Raw genomic sequence first — 14,488 nt, 5'->3', positions numbered from 1 at the left:
GTTAATATTATGTCTTAATTTATCTTAACTATTTTCCCATTTTATTTTTAAAAAAAAATTTTTTTTTCAACGTTTTTATTTATTTTTGGGACAGAGAGAGACAGAGCATGAACGGGGGAGGGGCAGAGAGAGAGGGAGACACAGAATCAGAAACAGGCTCCAGGCTCCGAGCCATCAGCCCAGAGCCGGACGCGGGGCTCGAACTCACGGACCGCGAGATCGTGACCTGGCTGAGGTCGGACGCTTAACCGACTGCGCCACTCAGGCGCCCCTTTTATGTCCACACTTCTATCTGTATTAAAACTTATTAGTCACATGAAAACAAATGAGCCAGTTAGTATACATTCTGTATTTAGCATGTATTATTTCCTTGAGTCACTTTTAAGATTTTCCTTGTCATGCAGTCATATTATTCTCATTGTTGGAATACTCCCTGGAAATAATTCAGGCATTTAGGTGGCGTATCAACTCTTAAGCTCCTTGGAGAAACCATTTGGTACATTTTTATTTAGTCCATTACTTTTCTCTTCTTCTCGTCTCTCTCTCTCTTTTTTTTTTTTTTTTTTTTAAGTAAGCTCTACACCCAACATGGAGCTTGAACTCACAACTTTGAGATCAGGAGTTGCCTGCTCTAAAAACTGGGCCCACTAGACATGCCTAGTTCATGACTTTTGAAGGGTGCTAAATAGTACCCTAATTGCCTGAAGAAGTAATGAACTTCCTAAGTATACAACTTATTATTAAAGAGTCTTGAACTCTGAAGAGAATTTTGGAATATGTGGGAATTTAAAACATACTTTTAGCACTTGTGTATTGGTAATGTTTTCCTCAAATTTCAATGTATATTTCATTTGCGTTTTATTATAGTTTTGAGAGGTTTTTTTCCTCTTCTTCCCATTTCCTGCAGTATACTTAATAACAGTAATTTCTTTCAGGGACATTTTTCTTCTGTCCTTCAAAAAGAAGAAAAAGTCTTACCAATTCATGGTAGAGAGGAGACAAGAGAAGTACCGATTATTAGTGCTTCAACTCAAATAATACTCAAAGGACTTTTTATGGTGTTTGACTATCTTTTTAGACAAAACAGCAAGTAAGTAAATACATATGATATGTATTTTTCATCTTAATTTTTTTTTTTTAACGTTTATTTATTTTTGAGACTGGGAGAGACAGAGCATGAACAGGGGAGGGTCAGAGGGAGAGGGAGACACAGAATCTGAAACAGGCTCCAGGCTCTGAGTTGTCAGCACAGAGCCCGACACGGGGCTCGAACTCACGGACCCATGAGATCATGACCTGAGCCGAAGTCGGATGCTCAACCGACTGAGCCACCCAGGCACCTCTGTATTTTTCATCTTACAAATATTAATTTTATTGGGTACTAGTATGTATTTAATCCATACTTGTTTTGTGTGAGTACCTACGATCATTGTAAATAAGTGGTATAAATATTACTCTTATTGGCACAGACTTAGATCAATTGAAATTAGTCTTTATTAATGAAAATGATTATTGAAATAAATATACTTTAAATACATCTTATTAGTTAATTCAGCATTAAATATTTAGTTGTATATGACTGAACTTAAACATTTACCTTTTAAGTGTAGTTTTAGATATGTTTCTTCCAGTGTCAGAAAGTCTCTTTCTTATTGCATAAAGCCTCTATCTAGTGAAATGTGGAATATGAAAAAGAATTAACTCCCCTCACTCTACCCCTTATTAAATTGTAGTACTATTTGGTTCCTGTTTTTTTTTTATATGGTAAAATATACATAACATAAAATTTACTATTTTAACCATTTTTCAAATATATATTTTAGTAGCATTAGGTTTATTCACATTGTTGTGCAGTCATCCACTTCCAGAACTTTTTCATAAGCCCAGATAGGATCTCTATATCTCATTTCTTTCTTCCTACAATCTCTGGTAACCTCTATTCTTTCATCTCCATTGATTTGTCCTTTAGATATCTCCCAAAAGTGGAATCATATATTTGTTCTTTTGCATCTGACTTATTTCACTTAGCATAATGGTTTCAAGGTTTATCCATGTTGTAATATAGATCAATGCCATTCCTTTTTATGGCTGATTATTCCATTGTATGTATGTACCATGGATTATTTTCACCTTTTGTCTATTGTGAATAATGCTACAGTGAATTTTGACGTACAAGTATCTGTTTGAGTCTCTAGCGGTGGAATTGCAGGATCATATGGTATTCTATATTTAACTATCTGAGGAACCAACACACTGTTTTCCATAGCAGCTGCACATTTTAGATTCCCATGGTTATGCACAACATTTCTAGTTGTTCTACAGCCTTGCTAATACTTGTTTCTGGTTTTTGGATAATAGCCATCGTAATGGGTATAGTGGTATCTGCTTATAATTTTGATTTACCCACCCTCCACTAATGGCTAGTAATGTTGAGCATCCTTTCATATGCTTATTGTCCATTTGCAGGTTTTCATTGGAGTAATGTCTATTTGCATCCTTTGCCCATTAAAAAAATTTTTTTAAGTTTATTTTGAGAGAGAGACAGAGCCAGCGGGGAAGGGGAAGAGAGAAAGGGAGAGAGAGAGAATCCCGAGCAGGCTTAGCATTGTCAGTGCACAGCCCCATGTGGCACTTGAACCCACAAACTGCAAGTTTCTGACTTGAGCTGAAACCAAAAGTCAGATGCCCAACCAACTGAGCCACCCAGACACCCCTCTTTGCCCATTTTTAAAAGTATTTGTTTATTTTTGAGAGTGAGACAGAGAGAGCACGCATGGGGGAGGGGCAGAGAAGAGACATACAGACTTTGAAGCAGGCTCCAGGCTCTGAGCTGTCTGCACAGAACCCAATATGGGGCTCGAACTGAAAAACTGCAAGATCATGACCTGAGCTGAAGTTGGACACTTAACCGACTGAGCCACCTAGGTGCCCCTCCTTTGCCCATTTTTGAATTGGGTTGTGGTTTTTGTTGTTGTTGTTGTTGTTGTTATTGTGGAGTTGTAAGAGTTAATTATATATTCTGGATATTATCCCATATCAGATATATGTTTTACAAAGATTTTCTATTCTTTGGTTGTCTTCTCATTCTCTGATAGTGTCCTTTGATGCACAAAAATTTTTAAATTTTGATGAAACCCAGTTTATCTGTCTTTTCTTTTGTTGCTTGTGTTTTTGGTATATACAAGAAATGTAGCCAAATATGGTATCATAAAAATTTTTCCCTATGTTTTCTTCTAAATGTTTTATAGTTTTTAGCTCCCTGTACTTTTATAAAATTCTCTCCACAGATTTTAGGGTCCTGACTTGAACTTTGAGATCTGATCTCTCTAGAGATGAAGTTAACAGTAAATATTATTGTGAGGACATGGTAGGGAATACTAGTTTTATTCTGTAAGTTGAAGCATGTATAGCCTCTTATTGAAAAATTATAAGTTGGATGGCATCACAAAAATCAATATCTTCATTAAAAGTTAATGAAGACTGAGACCCATATTTTAAAGGAACTTAAATTTTGTAATTAGTTTCCTAAACTTTTGAAATCTTCAGTAAAAATTCTCTCCATTTTTCTCATGTAATAAAAAAGTATAATCCACTGTTTAGTTTCTTTAATGATACCCTATTATCTGTTTTGTAGCTGATAATGTAGCACAGAATGCAAAGAGCTCTGGACTAGGAATTAGAGACCTGGATTTTAATTCTGTTTCTGCCGTGATTTATGTATTGTTTGAACGTAGGAATGGGAAATGGTAAGGGGTGGATATTTAGATAATATCTAACCTCTAAGTGAGAAAGTTGATTGTAAGATTTAATGATTCATTTTCTATCAGAGTTACTGAGTTTAATTTAATTAGTGGTGGGGGTTGTTGGTGGGGAAAATGTTATCTTTGAGTGGGAAGATATCACGACTTTCAATTTAGTTTTAATATAATCAGTTTTTACATTGTATGTATCTGGGACATCATATGTTTCATGAAATTTTGCATTTAATTACCATTTTATTTTCATGCAGATTTGCAGATGATTATAAAGTTGCTATTCAACAGACTTATTCTTGGATAAATCAGACTGATTCTTCAGATAAAAATGAATTCTTTGCTCAAGCAAAAAGTAGGAAACGTGTAAGACAGAAAACTGCAGTTCGCGTGCTAAATTTTTGGTGCTTAAATCCAGCTGTGGTAAGCCTATCATGTTGTAAATGGAAATTTTGTCATCTTGCTCAGTACCAACAATTAAATAAATATGTTTGACTGTTTTAAAGATGATCTTATGTATCTAATAATGTTTCCTTTTAGGCCTTTTCAGATATTAATGGCAAAGTTTGGACCATTGTTTTGACATCTGGGACATTATCACCAATGAAATCCTTTTCATCAGAACTTGGTGTTACTTTTAGTATACAACTGGAGGCTAATCATGTCATTAATAACTCACAGGTTAGTTTTCTGAAGGCTCTCAATCTTTTTACGTCAATATAATTTTATATAAAAAAATTAGAAGATACCTGAAATACTAGCAAACAGATCCTGTAGGAAATCCAACATCTTAGCTTTAGAAGAAAAGAAAATCTGTCAGCTACTCGGTAGTGTCAACCAAGGGAAATACTGATAAATAGCATTCCTTGAGTTTAGTGAGTAAAAATACACACTTTAGATGCAAAGACTATATTGCAATTTCCTCATTTAAATATTTTTTAGGGTTTTTTTTTTAAAAAATGAGAATTAAAAACAAAACAAGGAGCTCCTGGGTGGCTCAGTCAGTTGAGCATCCAACTCTATTTTGGCTCAGGTCATGATCTCACAGTTAGTGGTTTGGAACCCTTCATTGGGCTCTGTGCTGGCAGTGCAGAGGCTCTCCCTCTTTCTACCCCTCCCCCACGCACGCTGTCTCTGTCTCTCTGTCTCTCTCTGTCTCTCTCTCAAAATAAACTTAAAAAATTTAACATCTTTACCATAGTTCCTATGCATAATTCTTTGCTCATGTGTTTCTTTTTTCCGTTAGACAGTGGTATTTTTTTATTCCTTCCATGTTCCCATTCTTCCACTGCACCTAGATTAATACCTGGCATTAGTTACCAAATATTCAGCATATGTTTGAATATCTGAAATGAATTAAAAACTCTCATGAGTCATATAACTTAAAATTTTAATGTTTTAGAACAATAAATGTTATTTAATTCCCTAGGAACATTTGAGCTGTCATTTGTCAATCTACCCTCTTTCTTTTTATGAAGTCATTTAAAGCAGTTAGCTACATATTGAGCATCATTTGTGTGCCTAACACAATTCTAGTTCTTTCTAAAGCTGTTGTTTTTAACCAACAAGGTGTATTTGTGAGGACATTTTGGTTTTCACAATTACTTGGCAGGAACTACTGATATTTAGTAGGTGGGGGCCTGGAATGCTAAGCTACTATATAACTAAGAGTTGTGCTTTCTATAATGGCAGAGTACTCCTCTTTGGAAACATTGCTGTAAACAATAGTGAAGGAAAAATATATGTTCCACTTTTTTTTAAACTTTCTTTTTAAATTCCAGTTAGTTAATGTACAGTGTAATATTAGTTTCAGGGGTAGAATTTTGTGATTTAACACTTACATACAACACCCAGTGCTCATCACAAGCACTTTATGCTCCACAGTTTTAAGTACCTTCCTTCAGAGTTCAAATAAACATGGGAAGCTATTAATAAATTTAGTATATTTTCTCATAAGAATGGTATTATAGGCTCTAAGTTCTCAAACTAGTACACAGAAGCCTATTTAACCTATAATGTCAATGGATTATAATAGTAAAAATGATAATTGTTCAGATGAATTCTATTGTAACATTTACCCCTAATGTTTTTTCTTTTTTTGAAGTTTCTTTATATATTTTTGAGAGTGACCGTGTATGCATGAGTTGGGGAAGGGCAGAGAGAGAGAGAGAGAGAGAGAGACAGAGAGAGAGACAGAGAGAGAGAGAGAGAATCCCCAAGCAGGCTCCACACTGTCAGCACAGAGCCCAGTGCAGGGCTTGAACTCACAAAGTGAGATCATGACCTGAGCTGAAATCATGAGTCAGGTGCTTAGCCGAGTGAGTCATCCAGGTGTCCCCCACCCAACTTTTTAAAACGTTATTTTTTATTATAAAATGTCTTATTATCTTTTTAATATCTATGAACTCTGTAGCCATGTTCTCCTTATCCCTACCTGATATTATCAATTTGTATTCTCTGGTTTTATGTTTTTTCTTTATCAGTGTTGGTACAGTTTATCCTTTTTATTAATCTTTTTAAAGAGTAAGCTCTTGGCTTTTTTTTGAGTTTTTTTTTTTTTATTTTTTTTAAAAAAATTTTTTTTTTTCAATGTTTATTTATTTTTGGGACAGAGAAAGACAGAGCATGGACGGGGGAGGGGCAGAGAGAGAGGGAGACACAGAATCGGAAGCAGGCTCCAGGCTCTGAGCCATCAGCCCAGAGCCCGACGCGGGGCTCGAACTCACGGACCGCGAGATCGTGACCTGGCTGAAGTCGGACGCTTAACCGACTGCGCCACCCAGGCGCCCCTTGAGTTTTTGATTATAAAACATGATTTTTATTTTAATTGTAATAAAATATATGTAACATAAAATTTACCATCTTAACCATTTTTAAGGGTACAGTTCAATCTTGTTAAGTATATTTACATTGTTGTGTACCCAATCTCTAGAACTTTTTCATCTTGCAAAACTAGAATTCTTTTCCCATTAAACAACAATTCTCCATTTCTCCCTCCTCCTAGCCCTTGGTAAACCACCCTTCTACTTTCTATTTTTATGAATTTGATACTCTAATATAAGTGAAATCATAGATATTTTTTGTGATTAGCTTATTTCACTTAGCATGATGTCATCCATGTTGTAACCTGAGTCAGAATTTCCTACCTTCTTAAGGCTGAATGATATTCCATTGTATGTATGTAATACCACATTTTGGTTGTCCATTCATTTATTGATGCCCTCAACTTCTAAACAATTATAAACTTCAGAAAGGTATAAAAAAATAGTATTAATATGGTGAACATCTTTATACCCTTCACATAGGTTCATCAATTGTTAACATTTTTCATGAGTACATATGAAAGAGAGAAGAGGAAAACTGCAAAATGTTAACAATCACATTATATATGTGTATGTGTATAATGTACATTTTTGAATAAACTATTAGAAAGTAATTTGTAGACATCATGACATTTGCCCTTAATTAGTTGAGACTGTCTCTCAAGAACAGTTACATAATCTGCAGCACCTGGGTGGCTCAGTTGGTTAAGCATCCTGCTCTTGATTTCTGCTCAGGTCTTGATTTCACAGTTCGTGGGTTCAAGCCCCGCATCAGGCTCCATGGTGACAATGGGGAGCCTGCTTGGGATTCTCTCCCTCTCTCTGCCCCTCCCCTGCTTGCTCTCTCTCTCTCTCTCTCTCTCTCTCTCTCAAATAAACTTTAAAAAAAGAACAATTTCATAATCCTATATAACCACAATACCATGATCATACTAAGGAAATTTAAAATTGGTACAATAGTGTCAATATTTATATTTATCTATTTATTTCCAAAATGTCTTTATATCTTTTTATTTTGTTTGGTTTTTTGGTTTTTTGTTTTTTTTTTTTTTTTTTTGGTATGCTTCATGAATTGAAAATTATTTTTATTTTTTATTTTTTTTCAACATAATACTTAATTTTATTTTTTTTAATTTACATCCAAATTAGCATATAGTGCAATAATGATTTCAGGAGTAGATTCATTAATGCCCCCTTACCCATTTAGCCCATCCCCCCTCCCACACCCCATCCAGTAACCCTCTATTCTCCGTATTTATGAGTCTCTTATGCTTTGTTCCCCTCCCTGTTTTTATATTATTTTTGTTTCCCTTCCCTTATGTTCATCTGTTTTGTCTCTTAAAGTCCTCATATGAGTGAAGTCATATGATATTTGTCTTTCTCTGACTAATTTCACTTAGCATAATACCTTCCAGTTCCATCCACATAGCTCAAATGGCAAGATTTCATTCTTTTTGATTGCCGAGTACTACTCCATTGTATATATATACCACATCTTCTTTATCCATTCATCCATCAATGGACATTTGGGCTGTTTCCATACTCTGGCTATTGTTGATAGTGCTGCTGTAAACATGGGGGTGCATGTGTCCCTTCGAAATAGCACACCTATATCCCTTGGATAAACACCTAGTAGTGCAGTTGCTGGGTCATAGGGTAGTTCTATTTTTAATTTTTTGAGGAACCTCCATACTGTTTTCCAGAGTGGCTACACCAGCTTGCATTCCCATTTTTTTTTTTAATGTTTATTTTTGAGAGAGAGAGACAGACAGACAGACACACCGCAAGTGGGGGAGGGGCAGACAGAAGGGGTCAGGATCCAAAACAGGCTCTGCGCTGACAGCAGCAAGCCTGATGTGGGACTGGAACTCACGAATGTAGAGATCATGGCCTGACCTGAAATCTGACCATCATCCAGGTGCCCCTATTTTGTTTATTCTTGACCCAGGATCCAATCAAGTATTATGTATTGCATTTGACTTTCATATCTCTTTAGTCTTTAAAACTGTTGTTTTGCCTTTTATTTTTTTTGTCTTTCATGACATTTTTATAGAATTCAAGTTTGCAGTTATCTTGAGGAATATCTTATAATCTGGATTTTATCCGATTGTTTCCTGTTGATAAGGTTCAGGTTAAACAGTTTGGTAACAATACTATATAGGTGATATTGCTACTTCCCATTGCATCATGTCAGGAAACACTTAATATCAGTTTATCTTATTACTAGTTAATCATTTAGTTAAAAGTTGGTTAAACTGGTGTCCATTAGATGTCATCTTGTAAAATGTACCTCCGTCTCATACATTATTTGAAAATATAGGGCTATTAGTTTCAACAATCTGAAGTGTTTATATTGTCTGTAGATTACCAGTAAAGTTTTTAGTTTCTCTTAGTCAAATCACACTAATACTAGATCGGTATGAATATAAATGAATTGCAAATAACTAAAATTTGGTGGGTCTGATTTTTTAGGACTACAGATCTTTGAGCATCAGTGAATTTGTAAATTTGTTGAGTATATTCATAACTCTTACCATAGTCAAGTCTTAAAGACTTACCTATAGCAGATCATACAAGCCTTCATCTAATAGTCTGGAATCATTTCTGATTTACTCATTTCATTTGTTTACATTATCCAATAAAATTTTGTTGCATGTTTAGTTTTACAAAGCTGTTTAGGAAATAGAAAAGTAATTTTTTCTTGTATCCTGAGTGGTCAGTGATGCGCTTAAAGTAAAACTTTTATAATTTAGGTTTACATATAATTAATTAATGAAAATAGAGAAACACCCACAATTTAAAAATAAAGTTTCTCTAAACTTGTTTCTAGATCTTTTGACTACACGTAATATACGTAATTAAGGCTCCCAACTAAATGCTAATTTGCCTGCCTGGTTCAGGCATGACTCTAATACATATTTATATTCTAGGTTTGGGTTGGCACCATTGGGTCAGGTCCCAAGGGTCGGAATCTCTGTGCTACCTTCCAGCACACAGAAACTTTCGAGTTTCAGGATGAAGTGGGCGCACTTGTGTTATCTGTGTGTCAGACTGTGAGCCAAGGAATTTTGTGTTTCTTGCCATCTTACAAGGTAAGGGAATATTTATTGTTTCTCTTGCCTTTAAAAAATCACATGGGATTACCATGGTAAGTTTCCAGGAAGCAACAGGAGTTATAATTTTCTAAGTATCATATATTTTACTTATTTATTGATTGAGATAGTCCATTCACTGTTTTACTTGAAACTCTAAAACACTAAAAGTCTTCAAGCAGTGTTTGTTATATGAGGACTGTTTATGATGTGTACATTATTTTTATTTTTAGGGGCAGCTTGATTTTTTTCATAGTAGACGGGAAAAAGTATATTCATTTTCACTTTCACAAATTATACTTTTGAATGTTTCATTAATCTGAATCTAAAATCAGACTTTCTTTGTTGCCCATCTTTTTACTTCATGTATTTGGGGAGGCTAGACATTTTTGTTTTTAAAGTCACTCTGGTTTTTAATAATACTGTGTAAAATTGAGTTACATAGTGTATTTTAGTCCTAATATTTAAAGCATTAAAACTACATATAATTTCTGAGAGTAAAATCATACTTTATCAAAATCCAAGCTAAATTCCAGTGTAGAAAAGTGGTATTTCCTTTTATTTTCTCATTGGAAGTTGTATATGTAAGGATAGTAGCATAAATAAATAATATATTTGAATGGCAATACTGAAACACTTTTGACTCTGCTACTGTTTTTCCATTTCTGTACATACTGCTTTACCTGAATGTGTCCTCCCAAAGTTTCATATGTTGAAATCCTAACCCCTAAAGATGGTGACATTATGAGTGGGGCCTTTGGGAGGTGCTTAAGTCCCGAGGTTAGAATTCTTATGAACAGGATTAGTGTCTAACAAAAGAGACACTGAGAGAAACCTTGCCCCTTCTACCATGTGAGGACATACAGAAAAGATGCCAGCTATGAACCAGAAAGAGGGACCTCACCAAATGTGACCATGCTGGTGCCTTGATCTTAGACTTTCCAGCTTCCAGAAGTGTAAGTGATACATTTCTTATGTTTAAAAGCTATTGAGGTATTCTGTTATAGCAGCCCAAATGGGACCAAGACACATACTTTTTTAGCCCGATACAGTAAATTAGTCTTCCTGTAGATAAATTGAAAGAATTGCTTTCAAAAGAAATTTAATCAGATAGTTGTTTTTTTTTTTTTTTACAAGAATATCCAGAAAAAAAATGGACATAAACATTTAAAAAATTCTTAAAAGAAAGCAATATTTATCCCGAAGTGTGAACATTTACACCAAACAGCTATGTTAAAGAAAACTAATAATTAAGCTTGGAGCTAAAGAAAAGTAAAATCTCAATACATTAATAAATACCTTTTTATATTTCCCAATCATGATCACAAAAGTGAGCCATGAAATGCCCAGTTGAATAAATAATTTCATATTCTACTAGGCTTCAAAGACATGGTAAGAATGATTGTTTATATGCTAGTAAGCAGTTTGGTATGGTTTTTTGGGGTTTTGTTTTTTGTTTCTTGGGTTTTTTAGTGTATATATGGAGGAAAACCAAATCTAATATAAAGGTATTTAAATTGACAATAATACAATTGTCACTGGAAAAGTTACAGTGAGAAAGAAAACAGACTATTGAACAGTACGCCATATCATCTTGTAGCAGTGTTCTCAAATGATGTAGTTTTTGTTAGCTGGGTTCAGCAGTTTGAAAATACATCCTAATTATTAATATATTGAGGTGAAATACATTACTTGGTAGAAGAAAAGTAACTACTCTAAATATAAACGGAATATTACCTCCTAAATTTAATTTTTGGAATAGATATAGCACAGTATTAATTTTACAGTTACTGAAATTGATGATTGATTATTGGGTGACTATAGAGACTGTAACATTTAAATATACTTTTTTAGCAGATTTATAAATTGGCATAATGAATGGATTATAAAATTTTCTGTTTCTACTTTTTCAACTAAAAAGAATGAGAAGATAATCAAATAAGCTTTCAAACATTTTATTTCTGTCTTAGTTAATTGTTTTTATTAATAGTGGATTGATAGTTCTGGGGGGTTTGCTTATTTATTTTAATTTATTGTCTGTTTATACTGTATCTTTTTTATTAATTTTTATGGACTTAATAGATCACATGGGTATTAATTCCCTATAGTACATATCAACATTTCCCCAGTTTTTCATTTGTTGAATTCATTATTATAATTCCTTTTTTTAAGCTTTAAAAAATAAATTTGCTATCAAATTAATTCTTATACACAAATAATATAAAATGATTATAATGAAAACCAATAGTCCTCTGGCTTACTTCTCACTTTTCAGTTCTATACCTCAGAGACTTCTCAAATCTTTGATCTGTTCCTCTGATATTTATTGTTATTCCTTTTTTTTAAATTGTGAAATATGCATAACATAAATTTATCATTTTAACCGTTTTAGGTGTATGATTTACTGCCATTAAATATATTTGTAATTTATTCAGCCATAAACACTGTCTATTTCTACAACTTTTTCATCTTCCCAAACAGGAATTCTGTAGCTATGAAATAGTAGCTCTCCAGATCCTCTACCCACAGTCCCTCTATTCTTTCTGTTTGTAAGAATTTGTCTATTCTAGGTATAAATGGAATCATACAATATTTGTCCTTTTGTATCTGGCCTATTGCTCTTAATATAATTTTTGTTTTCAAGGTTCATGCATGTTGTAGCATGTATTAAAATTTCACCTTTATGCCTGAATAATACTCCATTTTGTGTATGTACCACATTTTGTTTATCCATTCTTCTGTGATCACTTAGGTTGGGTCTACCTTTTGAGTATTATGAATAATGCTGCTATGAACATTGGTATACAGTTACCTGTTTGAGCCCTTGCTTCCAGTTCTTTGGAATATATAGCTAGAAATGGTATTGCTATATCGTATGGTAAATCTGTATAACTTTTTGAGGAGCCATCATGCTGTTTACCACAGCAACTGTATAATTTTAGATTCAGAAAGCAGCATTTCATAAAGATTTCCATTTCTTCACATTCTTGCCAACATTTGTTATTTACTATTTTTTGGGTAATAGCCATCCTAATGGATATGAAGTGGCATCTCCTTGTGGTTTTGGTTTGTATCTCCCTAATGACTAGTGATGTTTTTTGTGCTTATTATCCATTTGTGCATCTTCTTTGGAGAAATGTTTAATTCAAGTCCTTTCCTCATGTTCGAATAAGGTTTTTGTTGTTATTGTTGAGCTGTAGTTCTTTTTATATTTTATATATTAATCCCTTACCAGATACATGCTTTATAAATATCATCTCCCATTTTAGGAGTTGTCTTTCACTCTGTTGATAGCATTCTTGGGTACACAAAAATTATAAATTGTGAAATTTTGATCAAGTTCAGTTATCTATTGTTTTCTTTTGTTATATGTGTTTTGGTGTCATAACCAAGAAATTATTGCTAAATCCAGTGTCATGAAGATTTCCCCCTATGTTTTCTCTAAGGACTTAATAGTTTAGGTATTAAATTTAGATATTTTAGCCATTTTGAGATAATTTTATGTATGGTGTAAAGTATGGGTCCACTTCATTTTTTTTGCATGTGGATACCCACTTTTCCTAGCATCATTTGTTGAAAAGTTTCCCGTTTCTCCATTGAATGGTCTTGGTACCCTTATTGAAAATCCATTGACCACATATGCAAGGACTTATGTGTAGACTTCCTATTCTGTGTCCTTGGTCTGTAAGTCTATCCTTATGCCATTAGTGTTTCAATTACTTTAACTTTAAAGTAAGTTTTAAAATCAGGAAATGTGGATCCTCTAATTTTGTTCTTTTTCAAGATTGTTTTGGTTATTTGGAGCTCCTCAGGATTCCTTATGCATTTTTTTTAAGTTTATTTATTTATTTTGAAAGAGAGAAAGAGGGCATGAGCACACACGAGCAGGGGAAGGGCAGAGTGAGGAGAAAGAGAATCCAAAGCAGGCTCTGTGCTGTCAGTACAGCCCTGACACAGGGCTCGAACTCACAAACCATGAGATCATGACTTGAGCTGAAATCGAGAATCTGACGCTCAACCAACTAGCCACCTAGGCACCTCTCCTTATTCATTTTAGAATGGATTTTTTCTTTTTCTGCCAAAGAATGCTGTTGAGATTTTGATAGGGATTCCAAAGACTCTGTATCTGGCTTTGGTAGTATTATTAATAATGTTAATTTTTCCAATCCATAAACATGGGATGTCTTTCCTTTTATTTATGTCTTTTTTTAATTGTTCTCAGCAGTATTTAGTAGTTTTAGAGTACAACTCTTTAACCTTCTTGGTTAAATTTATTTCTGAGTATTTCTTATGCTGTAGTAAATGGGTTGTTGTCTTAACTTCCTTTTCCAGTTGTTCATTGCTGTTGTTTGGAAAGGGAACTGATTTTTGTGTCTTGATTTTGTATCCTGCAACTTTACTAAATTTAATGGCTTTATATTTAGGGAGGGATCTTTAGTTTTCTCATTATAAGATCATATCATTGGCAAACAGAGATCATTTTACTTTTTCCTTTCCAATTTGGATGTCTTTTTCTTGCCTGATTATTCTGGTTAGAACTTAAACTACTATATTGAATAGAAATGGTGCAGGACTGGCATTGTGGGTTGTTTCATTGAGTGTGATGTTAGCTGTGGGTTTTTCATATATTGCTTTATAATGTTGAGGAAGTTTCCTTCTATTCCTAGTTTATTGACTTTTTTTTTTTTTTTTGTCACTGATGCTTTTTCTGTATCAATTGAGAATAATCATGTGGCTTTTTTGGGGGGGGTTCTTCATTCTATTAATTCTATATGTTACATTAACTGATTTTCATATGTTGAACTACTCTTTAATTTTGGGA

General features: G+C 33.8%; 1 protein-coding gene across 1 annotated transcript in view; it reads left to right on the top strand.

Annotated features, from left to right (window-relative positions):
- The window catches only part of BRIP1 (BRCA1 interacting protein C-terminal helicase 1), a 196,961-nt gene that overhangs the window by 77,423 nt on the left and 105,050 nt on the right, over window positions 1-14,488 (top strand). The window contains 4 exon segments of the mRNA XM_032591161.1: window positions 936-1,090; window positions 4,010-4,175; window positions 4,293-4,433; window positions 9,505-9,666. Coding sequence (XP_032447052.1) covers window positions 936-1,090; window positions 4,010-4,175; window positions 4,293-4,433; window positions 9,505-9,666 — 624 coding nt within the window.

The sequence above is a fragment of the Lynx canadensis genome, chromosome E1 (assembly GCF_007474595.2).
Source record: "Lynx canadensis isolate LIC74 chromosome E1, mLynCan4.pri.v2, whole genome shotgun sequence".
In the NCBI taxonomy this organism is placed as follows: Eukaryota; Metazoa; Chordata; class Mammalia; order Carnivora; family Felidae; genus Lynx; species Lynx canadensis.
This window is presented reverse-complemented; position numbering and strand designations above follow the sequence as displayed.